We start from the raw sequence: 18912 nt of genomic DNA on the forward strand, positions 1-18912 counted from the left end.
ACGCAGAAGGTGGGCGGGTCCTGTGGGGAACAGCCTGCAAAGCGGCCATGGCCAGCTCGTGGGGCTCTGGGACTCTGGTCATCTCAGAGGAGTGACTGCGTCCAGGTGGGTGACTATGGGGACACCCAGCAGAGAATCACCTGGAGCTGTTGGTGGGGCTGATGCCAGATACAGAGCTGCAGGAGAAGGGTGGGGGGAGCCGCTGGGGCAGAGGGTCACAGGACCTGCAGGACGGCCAGTGCTTTGCATTGAGCTGCCTTGTTGGGTAGGATGGTGATCTGGAGGAACCATTCCAGCCCAAATGGATGCCTGACCGGGGGAAACTCCGTGTCTTTGAGCTTCTCATTCCAGGAGTTACCTAAGCACACCTGTTGAGTCTCTCACGCTTCCCAGCCACCTGCAGACTCCCACTGAAATAACAAAGGAACATAATAAGCAGAGAGTAAAATCAGTTGTTCATACAGAAGTGGGGGGAGGTATTTACTCCCCGTGTTTCAGAAGGACAAGCCAGCCCGCCTGGAATTGAGTTAATAGAGAAGAGAAGGACACTTTGGGACTCGGTGGCAGTGACCCCCAGGCTGAAGCAGCCTCTGCTAACCAGAGAGGGAGCAGGTGGGAGGCCAGAGCAGCCGGGAGCACCGGCTGGGGGGGAGGGCAAGCAGGTGGCTTGGCCCTCAGCCAGAGCTGCCTCCACACCACCAGTACGGCAGCCCCGCTTCCCTCCCGGTGCGCTCAGAGCCCAGCGCAGCCCTTGCCTGTGACAGTCTGGTGTGGAGCGGCAGAGTGCATGGGTGCCAGGGAGGCAGCGTGTCTGAGCACCAGGACCTGGGGCTGCGGCTGGTGGCCTCACCCCTGCAGAGGTTGCCCAGGAACAGCCTCCAGATGGTAAAATACAGTGAAAGCCTGAAAATCACACCGGATGCAAAGACGGACTGAAGATTGTTCTCAGATCTCTGGGGGAGGAGATGGAGGTGGTGGAGAAGCATCCAGAGAGAAACATGGGCAGAGAGAGGGTAGATTGGCACATCAGCCCCACATCTGCAGCATTAAATGCCAGATGATTAAGGGGTATCTGGAATTCGGAATGAAAAAGTATTCTGGGTGCTCCTCAGCACAAAGACGCTTACGGACACGTCAGCACCCCGAAATAATGAGTCCGAGAAAGTGCTCGTGATGAGAATGTTTCTTCATCTTTTTTTCTTGCTCTTCTTCTTCTTTTTTTTTTAGATACTATTTTTAAGTCGTCTTTACACCCAACGTGGGGCTTGAACTCATGACCCTGAGATCAAGAGTTGCACGCTTCACTGACTGAGCCGGGCAGGCGCCCCCAATGAGAATATACCTTGTCAAAAAATTATCGAATGCAGGGGCGCCTGGGTGGCACAGCGGTTAAAGCATCTGCCTTCAGCTCAGGGCGTGATCCCGGCGTTACGGGATCGAGCCCCACATCAGGCTCCTCTGCTGTGAGCCTATTTCTTCCTCTCCCACTCCCCCTGCTTGTGTTCCCTCTCTCGCTGGCTGTCTCTATCTCTGTCAAATAAATGAATAAAATCTTAAAAAAAAAAAAAATTATCAAATGCAGCAAATATATCGGACAAAAATTTACATAGCCTTGTATGTTCATATTGGTAAAGAAAACCTGTGATAAGCGTTCAGCTCAAGAATCTAGAATCGGTGCCTGGGGGGCTCAGTCAGTGAAGCCTCTGCCTTCAGCGCAGGTCGTGATCGCAGGGTCCTGGGATCGAGTCCCGCATCTGGCTCCCTGCTCTGCGGGGAGTCTGCTTCTCCCTCTGCCCCTCCCCCTGCCCGTGCTCACTCCCGTGCTTTCTTTCTCTCTCTCTGACAAATAAATAAAATCTTTTAAGAAAAAAGCACCTAGAAAGAAAGCATAAAATGCATCCGAGGAGTGCAGGAGAGGGGGAGCACTGCGTCAGAGTGGGAACCGGTGAGGACGTAGGAGAAGACCAGCGAAGCGTATTGCTGTGCAAGCAGACACGCAGCACACAGCGGGTGAAGAAAATCAGATTTTCGAAGTGCACAGGAATAACACATATAACCATAAATTTGAATGAATTTGAAAATAACTGAAAAAGTTGGGAAATTATAAATCGCAAATATTGTGTCAAGAAGAGGCAGCGTGATGGACGTACAGGTCTGGAAGAAGTTAGGGGACGTTCACCGGTCAGTGAAGTCCCAGAATGCAGGGGGCAGGACTGCGTCGGGCGGAGTTTGTTCCTGCAAGAAGGAGGAGGAGCCTGCGCCGCCGAAGCGCCTTGGGATGCTGGGCAGCACGTGCAGGCGCCACCCCCGCTGGGAGCAGACGAGCGCGCCACGTGTCCTGCGGTGTGACGGGGAAGCTCCTTCAGTGAGACAGTAACTGATGTCGGGAAGTCAGGCCCTCCATTCGCAGAACAAATAAATACGTCTACCTCACATCTGACAACAATAGTTCCAGACAGATTACTTATTTAAATGTAAAAAAAAAAAATCATAAAGAGGCGCCTGGGTGGCGCAGTCGCTAACTCGGTTTCGGCTCAGGTCGCGAGCTCAGGGTCCTGGGAGGGAGCCCTGTGTCGGGCTGTGTGCTGAGGGCGCAGTCTGCTTGTCCCTCTCCCTCTGCTTCTCCCTCTGCTCCTGCGCACACACATTCTCTCTAAAATAAATAAAGTATTTTTTTAAAAAAAACATGAAGATAGAAGAAAAGGAAGGTAATTTCTTTTTTATAATCTAAGAGTTGGAATAGACTTCCTAAAAATTGAAGCCATAAATCCTAAGGAAAGACTAGGAGGTCTGATGGGGCAGGACCTGAATGAAGCTAAGGGACAGATGTTGAAGTGGTGGTGACTGCTCCCACGGCAGAAGGAGATGGGGGAGTGTGTGCCCTGTGGAAAGAGCTCGGTGCCCGGTGAGGAAGGACCGTCAGTGCGCAGAGAGTAGTAGACCGAGGACGCGGGCAGATCACTCACAAAAGAAGAAAAATAGATGGTCAGTAAATAAATTTTTAAAGTGTATCTTCATTAACAGAATGCTGTTTTTTGCCTCTCGAATCAGTGAAGTTAAACACGTTGCTCAGCGAGGGAGAGGCTCAGGCGGTGGGTACTCGAGCCGTCTCTGCAGGCGTGCACGGGCACGGCCCCTAGAAGACCGGCCTCTGCGTGCGGACATTCCCGCGCTCCAATACCTGCAGCTCAGCCTGGCCTCCTCCTAGGGGCTCACCGCAGGGCTCATGGGCGCTTAGAAGTAAACCCTCAGAGATAGTCGTGGGAAACTCTGAAATAAATTGGGACATCCAGACCAAGAAGTAATACTCCGGTTTTTCAAAATGATCTCTGCTGACAAGGAAACATAGCAAGGTGCTGCTGGCCAAGGGAAGCAGGCTGTAACGCTCGAGTGCGGCCCCGTTGGCGTGTGTGTGCACGCACAGACGTGCGTGCCCGAGAACTGTGTGGTGACTCCCCACGGCCGCTCTGCGGCTGATCTGATTGTCAGCCTGTGGTCTCAGAGTTTTCCACAGAGAACGTGATGACTTCTGAAGGCGGGTGTTAGTAACGAGGTTTGTTCCCTTACTAAGGAAAGCGTATCCGCTGTGGAGGACGGAGGCCTGGGGCCTGTGGGTGCCTCCACACACACGGACTGAGCACCTGCTGCTTGCTCCTGGCTCCCAGCCGCGTTGGCCCCACGTCCTGCGGCCTAGGGTGAGCAGGCTGTGGACACACGACATGAAACCCGCAGACGTGTGGAGGAGAGAGTCCAGGCAGGCGTCCGTGAGCTGAGGCTGGTGGAGGAGGAAGCAGCCAGGTGGAAGGAGGCGGGGGGAAGGGAGGCTGACAGCAGTGGGCATCACACACGGAGGCTCTGCGCACGGAGGCTCTGCGCACGGAGGCGGGGCCGGAGCCCGGGCACATCCTTGCTGCAAGGGAACCGGGGGTAGGTTCCCTTACACGAAGGAAGGGTTTCCCGTCCCCGGCTCTCTGGCTCAGCTAGCTGAGGAAGCTGGCCTTTGTAGCCTCGGTTCCCCGTCTGTAAGGAGGGAGCCCAGCAGCATCCGTGGCAGGGCTGCCCGTTGGTGAGGTGAGGCCCACGGGCTGTCGTGGTACTCCATTCCGTTACTAAATCGCTTCAGTGTCTGTGTCAATTAACGTGCTCTCTGGCCTTGCGTTTCACGGGCATAAATGCCAGTGTCCATACAAGTGTTGTGTTAGCATAGAGAGCGTTCCAGAAGCTTTCAGTTTAAAATATGACATTTGTTGATGGCTGGCTTTTCCAATTTGGAGGAAGAGATGGTTTGAGAATCACCAGTTCTTTCGAGATGGAATCCTGTAGCCCCAAGTCCATGAGCAATTTTGATTAACATTTAAGTGAATGTTTTTTGCTTTTTAAGTTCAGTTGACCGTATGTTTGTTAAAGAGATCACATTACTATAGGCAATAAAGGGTTAACATTAAACTTTTTTTCTCACAGCAAATTTCAGGGTGTTCAAATGCAGCGTGCCGTGGTGAGCACGCCACCCCACTCGCCCCGCCGCCCACCCCGTAGTCCTTGATCAAATCGTAGCCTTTCATCCGTAGATGATTTAGCGCATCTGCAAAAGGTGGGACTGTTTGTGAACAAGTGCCAGACGGTGGGTGACGCGGCCCCTCCCGACAGACCGCGTCCGTGACCCCCGTGTGGCCTCTGGCAGGTCTGCCGTTGCCGGGGCGCAGGCGGTACGGAGCTGATTTTCCGTGTGACTTGCCAGCGATGCCTTTCCCAGCACTTAGCATCGGGCGCGCTCTAGCTGGAGGTGGTTGGGGACAGAAGACGGTCATGTTTCAGACACCTGGGGCAGTCGCGCACTTCAAGGCCGGCATGGCTTATGGAGCCACAAAATGCTGATGGTGTGGGGCGCTTGGGTGGCACAGCGGTTGAGCGTCTGCCTTCGGCTCAGGGCGTGATCCCGGCGTTATGGGATCGAGCCCCACATCAGGCTCCTCTGCTGTGAGCCTGCTTCTTCCTCTCCCACTCCCCCTGCTTGTGTTCCCTCTCTCGCTGGCTGTCTCTATCTCTGTCGAATAAATAAATAAAATCTTTAAAAAAAAAAAATGCTGACGGTGGGACCCTCGGGACCAGCTGGGCCTCCCCTCCCCGTGTGCGGTCACCAACAGACACAGCCCTTCTAGAACCTGCCGGTTTTCTTAGGGAAAACGTCAAGCATGTCCACAAATAGCGTGCCGCAATGAGCATACCTGCCCAGACCCCCTTCCGGCGTTCTTGGAGTTAGCTGCTGTGTGCTGCACTTTAAAATTTTCCTTCGCTGTGGTTTACTTGAATATCCTTCATTAAATAATAATTCATGGTTTCTATAAGCGAAGTACCTTAATACAATCCATTAGGTGTCGTTAGGAACCGCCCTTACCATGGTGTCTGAAGGAGCGAGGGACTCAACGAGTGCGTTGTTGAGTGGATGGGGGGTACGGGGAAGAAGATTATTTCTTTTTGGGCCTTTGTATTTCTCTTAAATTAAAATTTCCAAATAGTCTCGGGGAGAATGTGGAACCAGCCAGGATTTGGTGACAGCAGTAGCGTGGTCTGACAGACTCCTCACATGAGTAGGTGCCTGATAAAACGTGTGCTGAGTGAGGGGCTGGGTCCAGTAACTTCTGCATTGTAGGAAGAGGGTACTTTATAGAGTTGGGATTTTTAAACGCTTCTTTATGGTGGAGTCGCATCATATGCCTGTTTAACCTCTGCAAATTCAGCCATGTGCTGAGCCCGGAAAAGGAAGGAAAACCCCAAGGAGAATTGACCCTTTATAAATACAGCAACCCTGACTCGCCCTCCGCGCCTGCGTCCCTGGCGAGGCGTGCATGGGGTCCCCTGGCGAGCCAGCCCAGCCTCCCCGCATGCAATGTGCGTTTCAGCAGCCCCCTCTGACAACACAGTGCTGCGTGCTGCCCCCAGAAGCTCCCTCTGCGTAAGATGCGGCTCCACTCGGGACGTCACCCCGCCAGCCGGTGCTCATGAGGATGGTGGGGCCCGTGAGGGTTTCTGCTCTGTGCTTCAGGTACCTAAAAATGTATCCCCATTTTCACTTTTCTCAATAGCTTCATTTGCTCCAATAAGCTTTGCAATCAAGGCCAAAGAAAATGATCTACTTCCCCTGGAAAAAAACCGTGTTAAGCTAGATGATGACAGTGATGATGATGAGGAAGGCAAAGAAGGCCAAGAAAGTTCTAGCAGTGCTGCAAACACTAACCCGGCAGCGACCCCACCCTGCGTAGTCGTTGAGGAGAAGCGGCCTCAGCTTACCCAGGAGGAGCTAGAAGCGAAGCAAGGTTTGTCAATACGTTTTCAAGTTCTCGGAAGAGAAAAGTGTGCAAACACAAGATTAACCTGCTATGCCCGCAGCACAGGGACTGCCGGCTGGGACCCCCGCCTGTGGACACCAGAACCGAGGGGGCTCGGTGGGGGTGCTGCGCTTGCGGAAAGTTCTCGGTTAGAGCAGCAAGCGCTGCTCTTGCCTAAGCACGAGACGCAGTGCCGCTGGCAGCTTGTTTCTAGAGTCTGCCCGGAGTGCTTTCGTGGGAGGGCGGGGCCCTGGCGCTCGGACCACAGCCTGGGGGCGAGCGCTCAGCCTGTGCTCCCGGGCCGGGTCTGTACCAAACAAGGAGATGCCCTTTTGTGGGGCGCTGTGCCCACAGAGCCATCAGACCCTTCAAGGTGACGCAGGCCCAGGCTGGGTCCCGGCCCGGCCCCTGGCTGCCCCGGCACCACCAGCAGTGTTTGTGCGGGCGCCCCCCCAGCCACCCTCCCCCCCCCCCGCCCCCCAGAGCACATCGTGTTCTGTGCTGACGTAGTTATTAACCGTGGCGTCCGCAGCTTCTGTCTGTTCCCCCCGGGTCTGTGCGCTGCTTTCTCTGTGCGCACACGCTGGAGCGGCATTGACGGAGGGATGCCTTACTCAGACCTGGCTCGGGCGCAGTTGCCCGCCCCCGGCAGGCTCGGCTCTGGGCACGTGCGTCTGAACCCGCACCGACTGCCGTAAACTGAGCGGCGTGCCCGACCGTTCCGAGTACACTCCCTTGTCGGGGTTGAGCGCTTGGGGCATGTGGTGCTGGGCGCCATTCTGGGGGTCACCGTGGTTCCAGCTCTCTCTGCTGTGGAATCCTATCAACCTTCTGACTTTGATTCTGAAGGCGAAATAGTAGAATACTAATAATAAGCATTTTGTGAACTGATTCTCCCAAAATTCAGTTTGCCTGATTTGTTTATCCTGAAATTTGGGTCACGGTCATCTTTTAGAAAACTGCATTGTATTTCCTGACCCTTCTGTTGCCTGTGAAAATTAAGATAGCAGGGTATTTATGAAATACCGCGTGTTCTAAACCCCGCTTTCTTCTGTTTACTCCTTAAGCAAAGCAAAAGCTGGAGGACCGGCTCGCAGCTGCTGCCCGAGAGAAGCTGGCCCAGGCATCCAAGGAGTCGAAGGAGAAGCAGCTCCAAGCAGAACGTAAAAGGAAAGCAGCTTTATTTTTACAAACCTTAAAAAATCCTCTGCCAGAAGCGGAAGTCGGGAAAGTTGAGGAAAATGCTTTCGGTGTGGAGGTAAGTTAAGGCCCACATCAGCAGTGCAGGTACAAGCAGGTGAGTGCAGGTCTCCAGCCCCGAGGGGGCCCGGGAGCGTGTGCTCCAAACTCCCATCAGAGCAGCGGCGGCAGGTGCCGGGTGCGGTCTCCCACACTCGGACCTCTCACCCCGGGCCGGGAACCTCTGCGCCCGCGAGCGCACGAGGCCACTGGGGGGCTTCCCTGGGAGGGACGTGCATCCGCCTGGGGACACACTCGGCCGGAGCACTGACAGCTCGGGTCCATGTCAACATCGGTACTTGAATTCACGGAAAAGTCAGACATGGTCACGGCCGTGACCAGCCCTCCACGTGTCTCCTCCCCTCCCCCGGTCGGGACCCCACGCTGTCTTGGAGCGGCCCTTCCCGGTGAGGTAGAAGACGCCCTGTGCTCTTTCGCTTGGATCGCGTGCATGTCTCTGAGAGTCTAGGGCCGTGACTCAAAACGCATTTGGACTGCGCGTAGCCGCCGGGTGTATTTCTTTTCTGAGGAAGACCTCGCTCGGAGTTCCGGGCTCCCACTTCCTGCTGCCGGCCAAGCGCGCTGTCTCCCGTCAGGAGTCAGTCTGGGGCTCAGTCAGGGAGAGGCAGAGGCTGACATGCCTCCACGGGGACAGCTGTGGCTCGTGGGGGGCTTGGAGGGGGCCGCGTGCGTGTCCCGCGTTGTCGTGATGCCGTGTGCGCGGGTGGAAGGGGTAGCTCACGGACATCTGCATAAGGAGCTGTTTTAGCCCATTACGTTACACGGTCGCATCTGAATTTCCCGACAACACCGTCTGAGTGAAAACTCGGTCACAGCCAGAATTATTCATCCTTCATACGCAGTTTTCCCCAGTCTGCTGTGTTGCCTCCTCACGGCTACCAGAATTATCTCCCTGTAAACACAAGCTAGGCTTCAGCTCGGGCTCTTTTCCTGTTTAGGCATGGATGGCGTCTCCCCACCTTTCTTGTTTTCAGGCTTGCGTTTGGAATCCATAATACATAGACACGAGTGTTGATGCTTCTTGTTCAAATCACTGGGTCAGTCTTCTGTGTATCTAGTGGGAGAGATCGTAACTTCTAAACTATTTCAGCAAAAACGTAATGGTAGGAGCAGGTGGTCATAATGTCTTTAGTTGCTTTGAAACAAAAATACTGTAATTACATTGGCAGTTGTCATAAATGAGATTCAACTTGGAAGTATTTTAGCGTCAAGCAGCTTCTGGAGACAGCTTACCCTGCCTTCATGGGCGGTTTTGTGCTCACTTCACTCGCAGGGGCCTGGAGAGCTGCGTGAGCAGCTGTGTGCGGGGCAGGGTAGGGACACCCCTCAGAAGGCCTGGCTCAAAACCTGGCAGGATCTTGCAGTAGCTCACCTGCTTTGACTTTGATTACGGCGGGGCGTGCACGTGATGCAGACCGTTCACGTGCAAGGGAGAGGCGCAGATGAGGAAGCAGGCTTCCCTTCTCCTGTGTTCTGGTTTCACAATTCCTATGGAATTGCATAAAATAAACACACGCACAACTTGTCATTTTAACCCTTTCTAAGCACACTGTTCAGTGGCACTGAGTGCACTCCCGTCACGTGCCACGTCACCACCCTCCACCTCCAGCGTGAGACTGCCCCAGGAACCACTGGGTGGGGGGCCCCTGGCACCCACGCCGTCCGTCTCCGTCAGCCTGGCTGCTCTCAGGGCCTCGTGGAGGTGGAGTATTAGTTCTTCTGGGACCAGCTTGTGTCACCTGTCACAATGTCGTTTTTTTAAGCTGAATCATGCTCCATTGTATGTGAATACTGCATTTCTCATGTATTCTTAAGGGAAAACAATCTATTTCTATGTGTATATTCAAGTATCACAATCCTAGGGCCACACCCTGTGCGTCACTGTGGTTTGTCGGGCTTTTTGCCTCCCGCAGAGCTCTTTCCTGTGCCACCGTTGGGCTTGTGCTTGGTTAGTATTTATGGGATGAGTGACTGCTGCCAGCCCTTAAGTTGACCCAGTCTGCGGTGGAAGTGCAGACCGCCCCCGGGTCTTCCCGCTGCAACCGTGCTCCCGTGTCTGGGGCACTCACTCAGTGAGCGGAGCCGTAGGGTGAATGCCTGACCGTGGAAATGCTTTTTAAATTTCAGGCACTGCTAAGTGAGCCCCTAACGCGATTGTGGCAATTTTTGTCTCTCTCCAGGGGTCTGAAAGTACCCTGCCGGTACTGGCTGTCAGCAGCCTCTGACTCTTGTCAGTCTGACAGGCGGAAACATGCGTCTGTTTGGTCCGCTTACATATTTTAACTGTCCTGATACGGAGTGATTTTTTATGGGCCGCGTGGCGTCCTGGCCTCTGCCCCCCGAGGGCTGCCTCTGTAGCCTCCCCTCATGTCCTCCTGGCTGCCGACCTGACTCTTGTGATGGCCTTTTGTGACCAGTGTCACCGATGGTTTTCCTCTTTGCCCACCGCAGCCCGCCCCACTTGGTAGCTGAACGCGACACAGGTCACCAAATCCCTCACCTCTCCGCTCATTTCAAAGGCCGCTGCAGTACACACCCCGTTCCACGTGCACCTTGCCACCCTCTGTGCCCCCGCCCACCTGCGTGTCAGGAGAGGGGCCCTTCCGTAATCAGGTACAGCCTCACGTCACGTCGTGGAGCGTGTGTATCGACATGGACACCTACAGTCAGTACGTTGCTGAGCAGCGTGTAAGATACGGAAAAGCACGTACATTAGTGTACACGGAAATCCACATGCACGTCTCGTTTTGGGTGTGTTCTTGATTCAGGATGAAGAGAAACCAGCAGTTTTAAATTTGAGCCCCTTTGAGTTATTACATGATTGTTTGCACAGTAACAGCACATTTCAGGACACCCTTTAGATGCCAGCTGTTTGTTCAAGTTAATGGTTCTGCCAAGTGTACGGGCTCAGCAAGAGTTTGCAAGGAGATGAAAACAAAACTCAACCTGTGTTGAGCCTCTGTTGTATTCAAGGCACCGGGACACTTTGAAAGATGAATAAGGAGCCCGTTTCTTACCCGGTGACTACCCAGTCGTACTTGTCCGCCAGGACTGTCTTGCAGTGCACAGAGCAGCTGAGCACGTGAGCGTGTGGGTGATGCCTGGGCCTCCAGGAGGCAGAGGCATCTAGGCAGGGCTTGAGGAACCTCGGTCATGCTGAGGGGTGACCACGTAGGGAGGGCCCTCCAGGGCCAAAGACCCCCACGTGGTGGAGGTGGGCAACAGCGATTAGCGCAGCCCCTAGCGTCTGCAGGAGAAGGCACGGTTGGGGTGGCGGTGCAGCAGCGGGATCAGAGTGGGACACTGACGAGGAAGAGCATTTCCATGGGAAGACCGTGCGGTGGCCGCTGTGTCGGGTGGGAGGGCCGGCGAGAGCACGCTGCATGCACGTAGATGACCAGGTGAGGCCGAGCGCCCATGCGGCGGAACGTCCAGAGAACGGCATGGGCGCTCGGCCGCTCGCTGGTGGATCGCTTCAGGAGACACGCCATGGGGGACAGGGGACTGACGGGCAGTACACAGAGATCTGAATATGCAGTGTTGTTTTTTTTAAAGATTTTATTTATTTATTTATTTATTTATTTATTTGACACAGGGAGAGTGAGTACAATTAGGGGGAGCGGCAGGCAGAGGAAGGAGCAGGCTCCCCGCTGAGCAGGGAGCCCAATAGGGGACTTGATCCCAGGACCCTGAGATCGTGACCCGAGCCGAAGGCAGACGCTCAACCGACTGAGCCCCCCAGGGGTCCCCTGAACGTGTAGTTTTAGAGGATGTGTTTCAAAGTCTGAAATGCCAAATTCATAGTAAAATCTTGAGATTTATGCATGATTATCCCATTTTTATAGTTGACGTAGTGTTATTTCACAAATGAGATTATGTTTTAAAGTACATAAGTTTATCTGCTTCTGAGCTATTCATTTTCCCATAGCAAGACTAGTAGTTGTGAGTTCTGTGCTAATTTGTTGGCAAATACTTTGTTGTGATCAAAGGACTGACTAGTGTCATTTCACAGTGTCCCTAAACTGGGGGCAGTAAGTTTTTAAATACTCTCATAATTTTCCCAAAGTTCCTCCTTGAATTCTCCCCAGTGCCACTCAGACCAACCCGTGCCTTCTCCTTCCCCGTGGTAGTGTGTGCTTTGATCATTTTTGCTGGAATATTAATATTCCATCCCAGAAAGGCAACTCTGCTCGTTGGGTGGTGGTCGGCACGCGCACCTGTGGCCATGCCTCCTGCAGGCCGTTCCATTAGCCTCTTGTTGACCGCGGGCACAGAGGGCTCGGCCAGGCACCTTCAGAACCACAGTGGGGAGCTGTGGAGCCGCGGGCAGGCTCTGTCTTCCGGGTTACTTGCATGTGCCGTTCAAGTTAGTGAGACGCCAGTTAAGCCAGAAATAGTGTTTATGCACAGAGGTGTTTTCAAGGTATGCACTGTCCGATATGGTAGCCACCAGCCACCCATGGTCATTTAAATTTAACTTGATAAAGATTAAATAGAGGGCGTCTGGGGGGCTCAGTTGGTCGAGCGTCTGCCTTCAGCTCAGGTCATGATCTCAGCCCTGTATTGGGCTCCCTGCTCAGGGGGAGGAAGTCTGCTTCTCCCTCTGCCCTGCCCCTCCCCCCGCTCGCACTCTGTCTCTGTCTCTCTCAAATAAATGGATAAAACCTTTAAAAAAATTAAATGAAATTCAAAATCCGGGTCCTTAGTCATACTGGCCACATTTCAGGTGCCCAGGAGGCACACATGGCCAATAACTAAGTGCCGTGGACAGACAGGAGGCACGGAAGACTTCCATCGTTGCCGCCATTACAGAGTAAATAGCTAGTTGGATGCTGAGCTTATATTCTAGTAGTTTGAACGTCCGGCTTGCTGTACCAGCCAGGCTTTGATTGCGCGGGTGAGAAACCGGCCCCACTGCCCCCACGCGGTTTAAACAGAACCAGTAGGGAGTGGGGCTCACGTTCTGAGTTGTGAGGGTGGTGCAGCCTATTCAGGGCTCAAGATGTCTCAAGGGTTCGTCTCCGGCACAGCATCCCCTGGCTGGCTGCATCCTCAGCCCCTGACTGCCCTCATCGCCCACTCAGACCTAAATCCTGGACAGCTCGACTAGGCTCATGTGCGTCTCCCTCAAGGTGGCACGACGACCAGGGAGGTGCAGTGTTGTGGTCTGTCTCCTGCTCAGGTATAGTGAGCTTCTGGAATTCATGGATTGAGGGACAGAAAGGCCGTTGCCCACACAGCCAGTATTTGTACAAGTGGGGCAGCAAGTGTCCACTGCACCTGTCCAAACATCTTGCTTACATTTTCCTGAAGCAGTTTTATGGCCCAAGTCATTATTATGCGTCCACAAGAAACACTTCCCTCGGTGCTCCTTGAATTCCCTCGTCCTGTCTCTCTGTGTAGCAGGAATCCCTTCAGGGTCGTTGGACAGGCCGGTATGCATAGCTGTCCCTGCGCAAGTGATGGGAGCACCCCTGCGAGGCCTTGGGGCACCCTGCCCCTGTGTTTGTGTGGCCAGAGCCCCAGGGTTGCACCTGGAGCTTGCGAAGCACATCTTCCTACCGCTGTCCTGTCCATGCAGAACGGGCATGACCCGGAAATCTCTCCGGGCGGTGCGTCTTTGAGCTCGGTGCCAGCACTTGCTCATGGGGAGGCACAGCCTGCATAAGGGTCATGACCGAGCCTGCCCTTCCCCTGCAGAACATGGCTCATCGCCTGCCCTGGCGTGGCGACTGGGCTGTGGGAGGGTCCAGATGTGTCTGCCTTCCCGAGTGAGCGGAGCGGCTCCGCTTCAGAAGTGACAGCCGAGGGGGGGGGGGCACGCGCCCTGGGACTAGCTGTTGGGCCGCAATGACTGGGCAGGTGGTATCTGTTACCCTTTATTTTTTTGTTCTCAAGTCCAATTGCCTGATTTTTAAATATCCTCTTGGTACGTGTAAGCTGAGGTCATCACAGTGAATCATCTTAATTCAGTCGGGGAAAGGTCCCCGCAGTTGCTGATTTTCACTTTGTGAACGATAATCATTTTATTAGAATAAGTAGACCCTATGACTCTATTACAAGTTCTGTTTTGAAAATGTTGTTTTGAATACCCATGTCCTCGAGTGGAGGCACGGCGAGGTATCACTAACGACAGGCAGTAGTTGGGATAAAGGCAGAGAAACAATACGAAGTTTGGAGATGGGAGTTCCCAGGTTGGCAGTAAAAGTGTGCATAGAAACTCAGCCCGTGGGGGCGCCTGGGGGGCACAGCGGTTGAGCGTCTGCCTTCCGCTCAGGGCGTGATCCCGGCGTTGTGGGATCGAGCCCCACATCAGGCTCCTCTGCTATGAGCCTGCTTCTTCCTCTCCCACTCCCCCTGCTTGTGTTCCCTCTCTCGCTGACTGTCTCTCTTTCTGTTGAATAAATAAATAAAAATCTTTAAAAAAAAAAAGGAAAAACTCAGCCCATGAACCGCCGTGCGCCCTCCGTGTCTCAGGCTGGCCTGCAGCTCTTTCCCGGGTGCCCGATGACCCGAGCACCTTGGGGCATCACTGGTGAGTGCCGTGGGTCTGTCCCGTGTGGAGGGACAGAGGGAGAGTCAGAGAGAGACGGCAGCCCTGGGCGTCTGCACTCACCCCAGAGCAGGTCAGGGTGGAGAGTCCATCTGGGTCTCCCTGGAGGTCTTGGGCCTGGTCTCAGGAAGGACCCCCGGTGGCTCTGGCTGCCCTCCCTCCGCCTATGGTGCCGGCACCCACTCGGCTTTCACATGGGCCCCGCGCCCCATCACGGGTGCCAGGTGCCGGTTTCGTCCCCAGCTTCGGTCTCATCTTTCTTGCAGTGTGCCCCTAATTTCTTAGGAGTTTTAAAAGCTGCCCCGCGCTGATGTTCCTGCCACGCAGCCGCGGAGTTGTCCCTCAGTCGGCACACTGGGGCTATGCCCGCAGCATGACACGGGCCGGCCGGCCTCCCCTTCTCCAGCCTCCAGCGCCCCAGAGCTCCTGTGCTCAGAGTGTCGTGTAACGTGTGTGCTCACGGACGGGTCTTGACCAGTGCCAGAGCTCCAGTGGCTGTTCCCAGACGACGAGGGCGGGTTCTTGTCTGGGGTTGAGATGGGCGCCCTGAGCCAGTTGAGGCCGAGCCTTAGAGACGAGCTCGCAGCACTGCCGCCGCGGAGGCTGAGGAGTGAGGACCAGAGGGCGCCACACGAGGTCTCTGCCCTCCTCCCGCCGGCTCCCGTACTGAGTTACCGCGGGGGGAAGAAACCGCTTCGGACAGGGCGCTCTGGGGACAGGGCGTGGTGTTCTTGAGCTTCTCAGCCCTGCTGCCTTGCACAGTGTGCCCCCTTTGGGCCTCCGCTCACGGGGGCAGATGGAAGGGAGTGCCTCGAACGTCACCGGCGGGGGAGGGGACAAGGCTGAGGGGTGAGCGTGGCTTTAGCAGGAAGCGCTGGCCTCTCGTCCAGTGGGCCTTGTCCACGTGAACCACAGGGACCCAAGGAGAGGACGGGAGCAGTTGCAGGATTTGGGGGCCCTGCCCCACAGGCATGGCCCCCCCAGGCTCAGCACCTGCCCCAAGTTGTTCCCAGTGTCCCAGCTGCGTCCTCGGAGGCACACGAGGCTAAAATGCAGAGTCACGGTGTGTCTCGTGGTCCGTGTGGTGTTCAGTTAGAGCAAATTGAGGAATGACCTTTCTCAGGGTCCCGGGGGGAGGCAGCACGTGGGCTGGTGTGCAGGGTTCGGGTTTGGGTGGGTTTGGGCTTGTTTTGTTTTGTTTTTGTGAACTAATTTTTTTTACACTGTGACGGGGACAATGTCAGTGTGAGTGGACGTCGGATTACCGCCTCATTTTTAAAGGCTGAGCGCTGTTTGACTGTCCGGGAGCGCCACGTGGGAACCAGCGCCCCGAGGGTCATTGGGTGGTTTGCAGGTCATGGTTGCTCCAGAGTGGTATAGCGTGGGGCCTGGGGCGTGCAGCGTGCACGCTCGGCTGAATGCTCTTCAGAAGAAATTGCTGAAACTGGCATTGCCCTGGATGATGTCACATCTGATGGGCCTGCTGCCCCCCCCCCCGCGCCCCCGGCCGCCTCTTGGTCTGCATGTTGGCGTTCCCTCGTGGGGATTCAGGGAGCGCGTCCCCTCTCCCTCTGTTTCCCGTGGATGAAGGGTTTATGTTGAGCAGTGTGTTGAGTGCAGGACTGTGTGAGTCAGCACGTGCAGACTGGCCTGTGCCGTGGGGTTCCCTGGGTAAGGATTGCCGTGCGAACTGTGTTTTCCATGGTGTTGCTGAGACGTGACTGGCGCACCGTGCGTGTGAGGTCCGCGGCGTGATCGCGGACGTGTGTTGCGAAGTGATGGCCACGGTGGGTTAGTTAACATCCATCAACTCGCACAGACACCGGAAGGAAGGGGGGTTTTTCTTCTGGCAGAGTTCTTAAAGTCAAAGGGGACTCTTTTTTAGTTCAGGTCTTTTTTAAAAATCATTTTCAGATGGGTGTAGAGATTCATAAAAGCCTAACGCTGGAGGTTTGAGAATCTGTCAGTGGAAAATCACAATTATTTATGAAGGAGCAAGCACGGCTTTTTTCCTAACACGGGGTCCTTGCTACCGTGTTCCCTTGATGAGATGGAGCGCTGCCGCTGGGGCCGGTGAACGAGCAGCGTCTGGGGAAATTGTCGCATATACTCCTGGCATCTGCGGAGCCGCAACTTCCCTGGAGACACCAGGGCGATATCTTAGAGCCATAGAAAGAGACGTGGTCCTTTGTAAGAGGTGTTGGTGCACTAAGTGGTGTGAAGACCCCAAAGTTGACAGTGTTACGTGTGCATTTCAATCCTACTTTCCCTCTTAACATCCCGATGTCTGCGTCTGTCCCCAGGAAGCCAGTACCGTGCCCTGTCCTCTACTGGCTGGAGGCAGACCTCTGCCCGCTTCAGATGCTAAACCCACAGAAGGGCCTTCCAGCAAAAGTAAAGACCCACCGAGGGAAGAAGAGAAGGAGAGGAAGAAGAAAAAGCACAAAAAGCGGTCTCGCACAAGGTCGCGCTCCCCCAAGTATCACTCGTCCTCCAAATCCAGGCCCAGGTCCCACTCGAAAGCAAAGCACTGTCTCCCCAGTGCCTATCGGACGGCACGGCGCTCCAGGTGGGTTCACAGGGCGCCCGTGGCGCGGGGCCCTCCTCCCCCAGAGCGGCAGGGCCGGCAGGGGTGAGCTCAGGCCTCGTGAGAGCTCACCTACGGATACAGCTTGCAGACCCAAATGACATCTTCTCAGGTTTTCTTTGAGTTTAATTTCTGAAGCTCATCAGCTATGGTCAGCTTTTTAAAAAGTAGATTTATATAAATGACAACAGGTTTGTTCAGTGTGTAAAACTCACAGGGGTGGGTGTCTTGTTTGTGTGGCCTTTCCCGTGCTAATTGCCCCCGTGTGTGTGTTGTGATGGGGGCTCGGCGCAGCTCCTCCTGCACGGCGTCCATGCGAACGGGCCCGTCTCTTCCCTCTGTAAGAGGCTCTCTCAACCGCCAGGTTCGAGAAAGTGGATGAAGATTTCAGGCCACAAACATGGCCCTTAAAGGGTCACGGAATTCACTGCTCAGTGAAGCAGTTTAATTTTGTTTTAAGTAACTGGCTTGCAGGGACTTTGAAAAGCAGACGTCTGGTTAAGCCTTCATCATGCCTTGTGACCTGTTACTCAGTGTTGAGTGGACTCTGCTTGCTTTCTCTTTGGCACAACACTTGGGCTCCTGGGATCTCATTTTTCCTCTGTAATTGATGCTGGTTCTCCTTTCCCTGGGAAAGTGTAGATGCCTTGTACTTTCTCTGTTGAAAACACATTCGCCTCTGATTATGTCCCTATTTTTACCCAGACTGGACCTCAAAGGCTTGACAAGTATTTACACTTCCTTGTCAACAGTGAAATTGGATTTCCTCCATGTAAATACATAAGATCCTTGGCTGTCTGCAATTTTAATCGTTTAAAAGTGCCATCATGACACACACACACCCCACACAGACACACAGGTGCACACTCGCAGATACCAGACACACACCCACACATCTTGCTGTTTTTTAATTAAATGAACAACTTCGCTGATAGAATTTCAATTTTTGGAAGCTCCCAGGAATTTGTATGTAAATGTCAAAATGTTTTAAAGTTTCTTTTTTGAGAGAGTTTTTTATGATACTATATAGTGGACATAAGTCCCGTAGGCCCACACCAGCCCTCTGAGCGATAACGTGCCCAGTAAATTGTGGCCTGTCATCCTTCATCACAGGGCGTGGACAAGAGAGAGCGTAATTCACTCCTAATCCTTAGTCTGGGGGACTGGCAGAGTGAAAGCTCCTCACGTCTAGTGTGAGCTGTGAGTTCTGCCCTGACATCGGGTGTTCGGCAGGTACAGTGTGAAGTGTAGCCTGGCCCTGCTGTGAGACGGCTGATGCGCCCACCACGCGCGTCTCCCCAGCTTGTTCTGTCCACAGCTGGAATGCTCGTCTGACGCTTAGAATTTTAAGATTCTAGGTTTTATGTGCTTTTTATTGACTATAATAAAGTAAGTCATTTTATATGTTATTTTAATAATTTTTTTAAGGTTTTATTTATATGAGAGAGAGAGAGAACACAAGCAGGGGGGAGAGGCAGAGGGAGAGGGAAAGAGATTCCCAGGCAGGCTCCACACCCAGCGCAGAGCTCCATCTCACAACCCCCAGACCATGACCTGAGCTGACTCAGCCACCCAAGCGCTCCTAAATAATTGTTTCAGAGAAGGTTTACAGTTACATACTTTATATACGGGTACATTTCATATGGTTCTGTATGCTCAGTGTGACAAGTGCAAGAAGCAAAATCCTGATCCTTAGTGTGTAACCTTGAGTTACAAGAAAAAATTAAGTGAAAAATTTTCTGTGTTTTAGTTCTGCGATGGCAGACTGCCAGCTTCAGCTTAATTTGACCCACAGTTAAAATTACCTGTCACCGGAGCTGAGTTTTTCATGCCTCTTGAGCTGTTTCGGCCCCAGTGGCTGAGTATCTCCGTGATCCTTTTGCTGACTGTAGGTATGTGGGCTCACTTCGCAGTTCACGGAAGCAGGCAGATCCTCCGGTACCTGATTTTGCAATTCTTGTAGGATATCAAGGCAAAGTGGAGCTTCATTATAAAATATTAAAAGTTATATCATGACACAAAACCTTCGAAGTGTTTGGTATTCCAGGATGTTTTGCCTTGAAAAATTGTATGTGACAACAATGCTTTTTGAAGCCAGACCCCCCACACTCGGGGCCTGGGGCTGAGAGGAAGGACCAGCTGTCCCACAGCCCGGGGACCGCTCAGAGCAGCTGGTGGCTCCTGCC

General features: G+C 53.8%; 1 protein-coding gene across 3 annotated transcripts in view; it reads left to right on the forward strand.

The window, feature by feature from the left end:
• Positions 1–18912, forward strand: part of SFSWAP (splicing factor SWAP) — a 71259-nt gene that overhangs the window by 37413 nt on the left and 14934 nt on the right. For all 3 annotated transcript variants that reach the window (XM_045814654.2, XM_087857445.1, XM_087857446.1), the window contains 3 exons: positions 6084–6314; positions 7394–7584; positions 16443–16708. In XM_045814654.2, the coding sequence (XP_045670610.2) occupies positions 6084–6314; positions 7394–7584; positions 16443–16708 (688 nt within the window). The remainder of the gene's footprint in view (positions 1–6083; positions 6315–7393; positions 7585–16442; positions 16709–18912) is intronic.

This window comes from Ursus americanus, chromosome 30 (genome assembly GCF_024610735.1).
Source record: "Ursus americanus isolate L20-20 chromosome 30, mUrsAme1.1.p, whole genome shotgun sequence".
NCBI lineage: Eukaryota > Metazoa > Chordata > Mammalia > Carnivora > Ursidae > Ursus > Ursus americanus.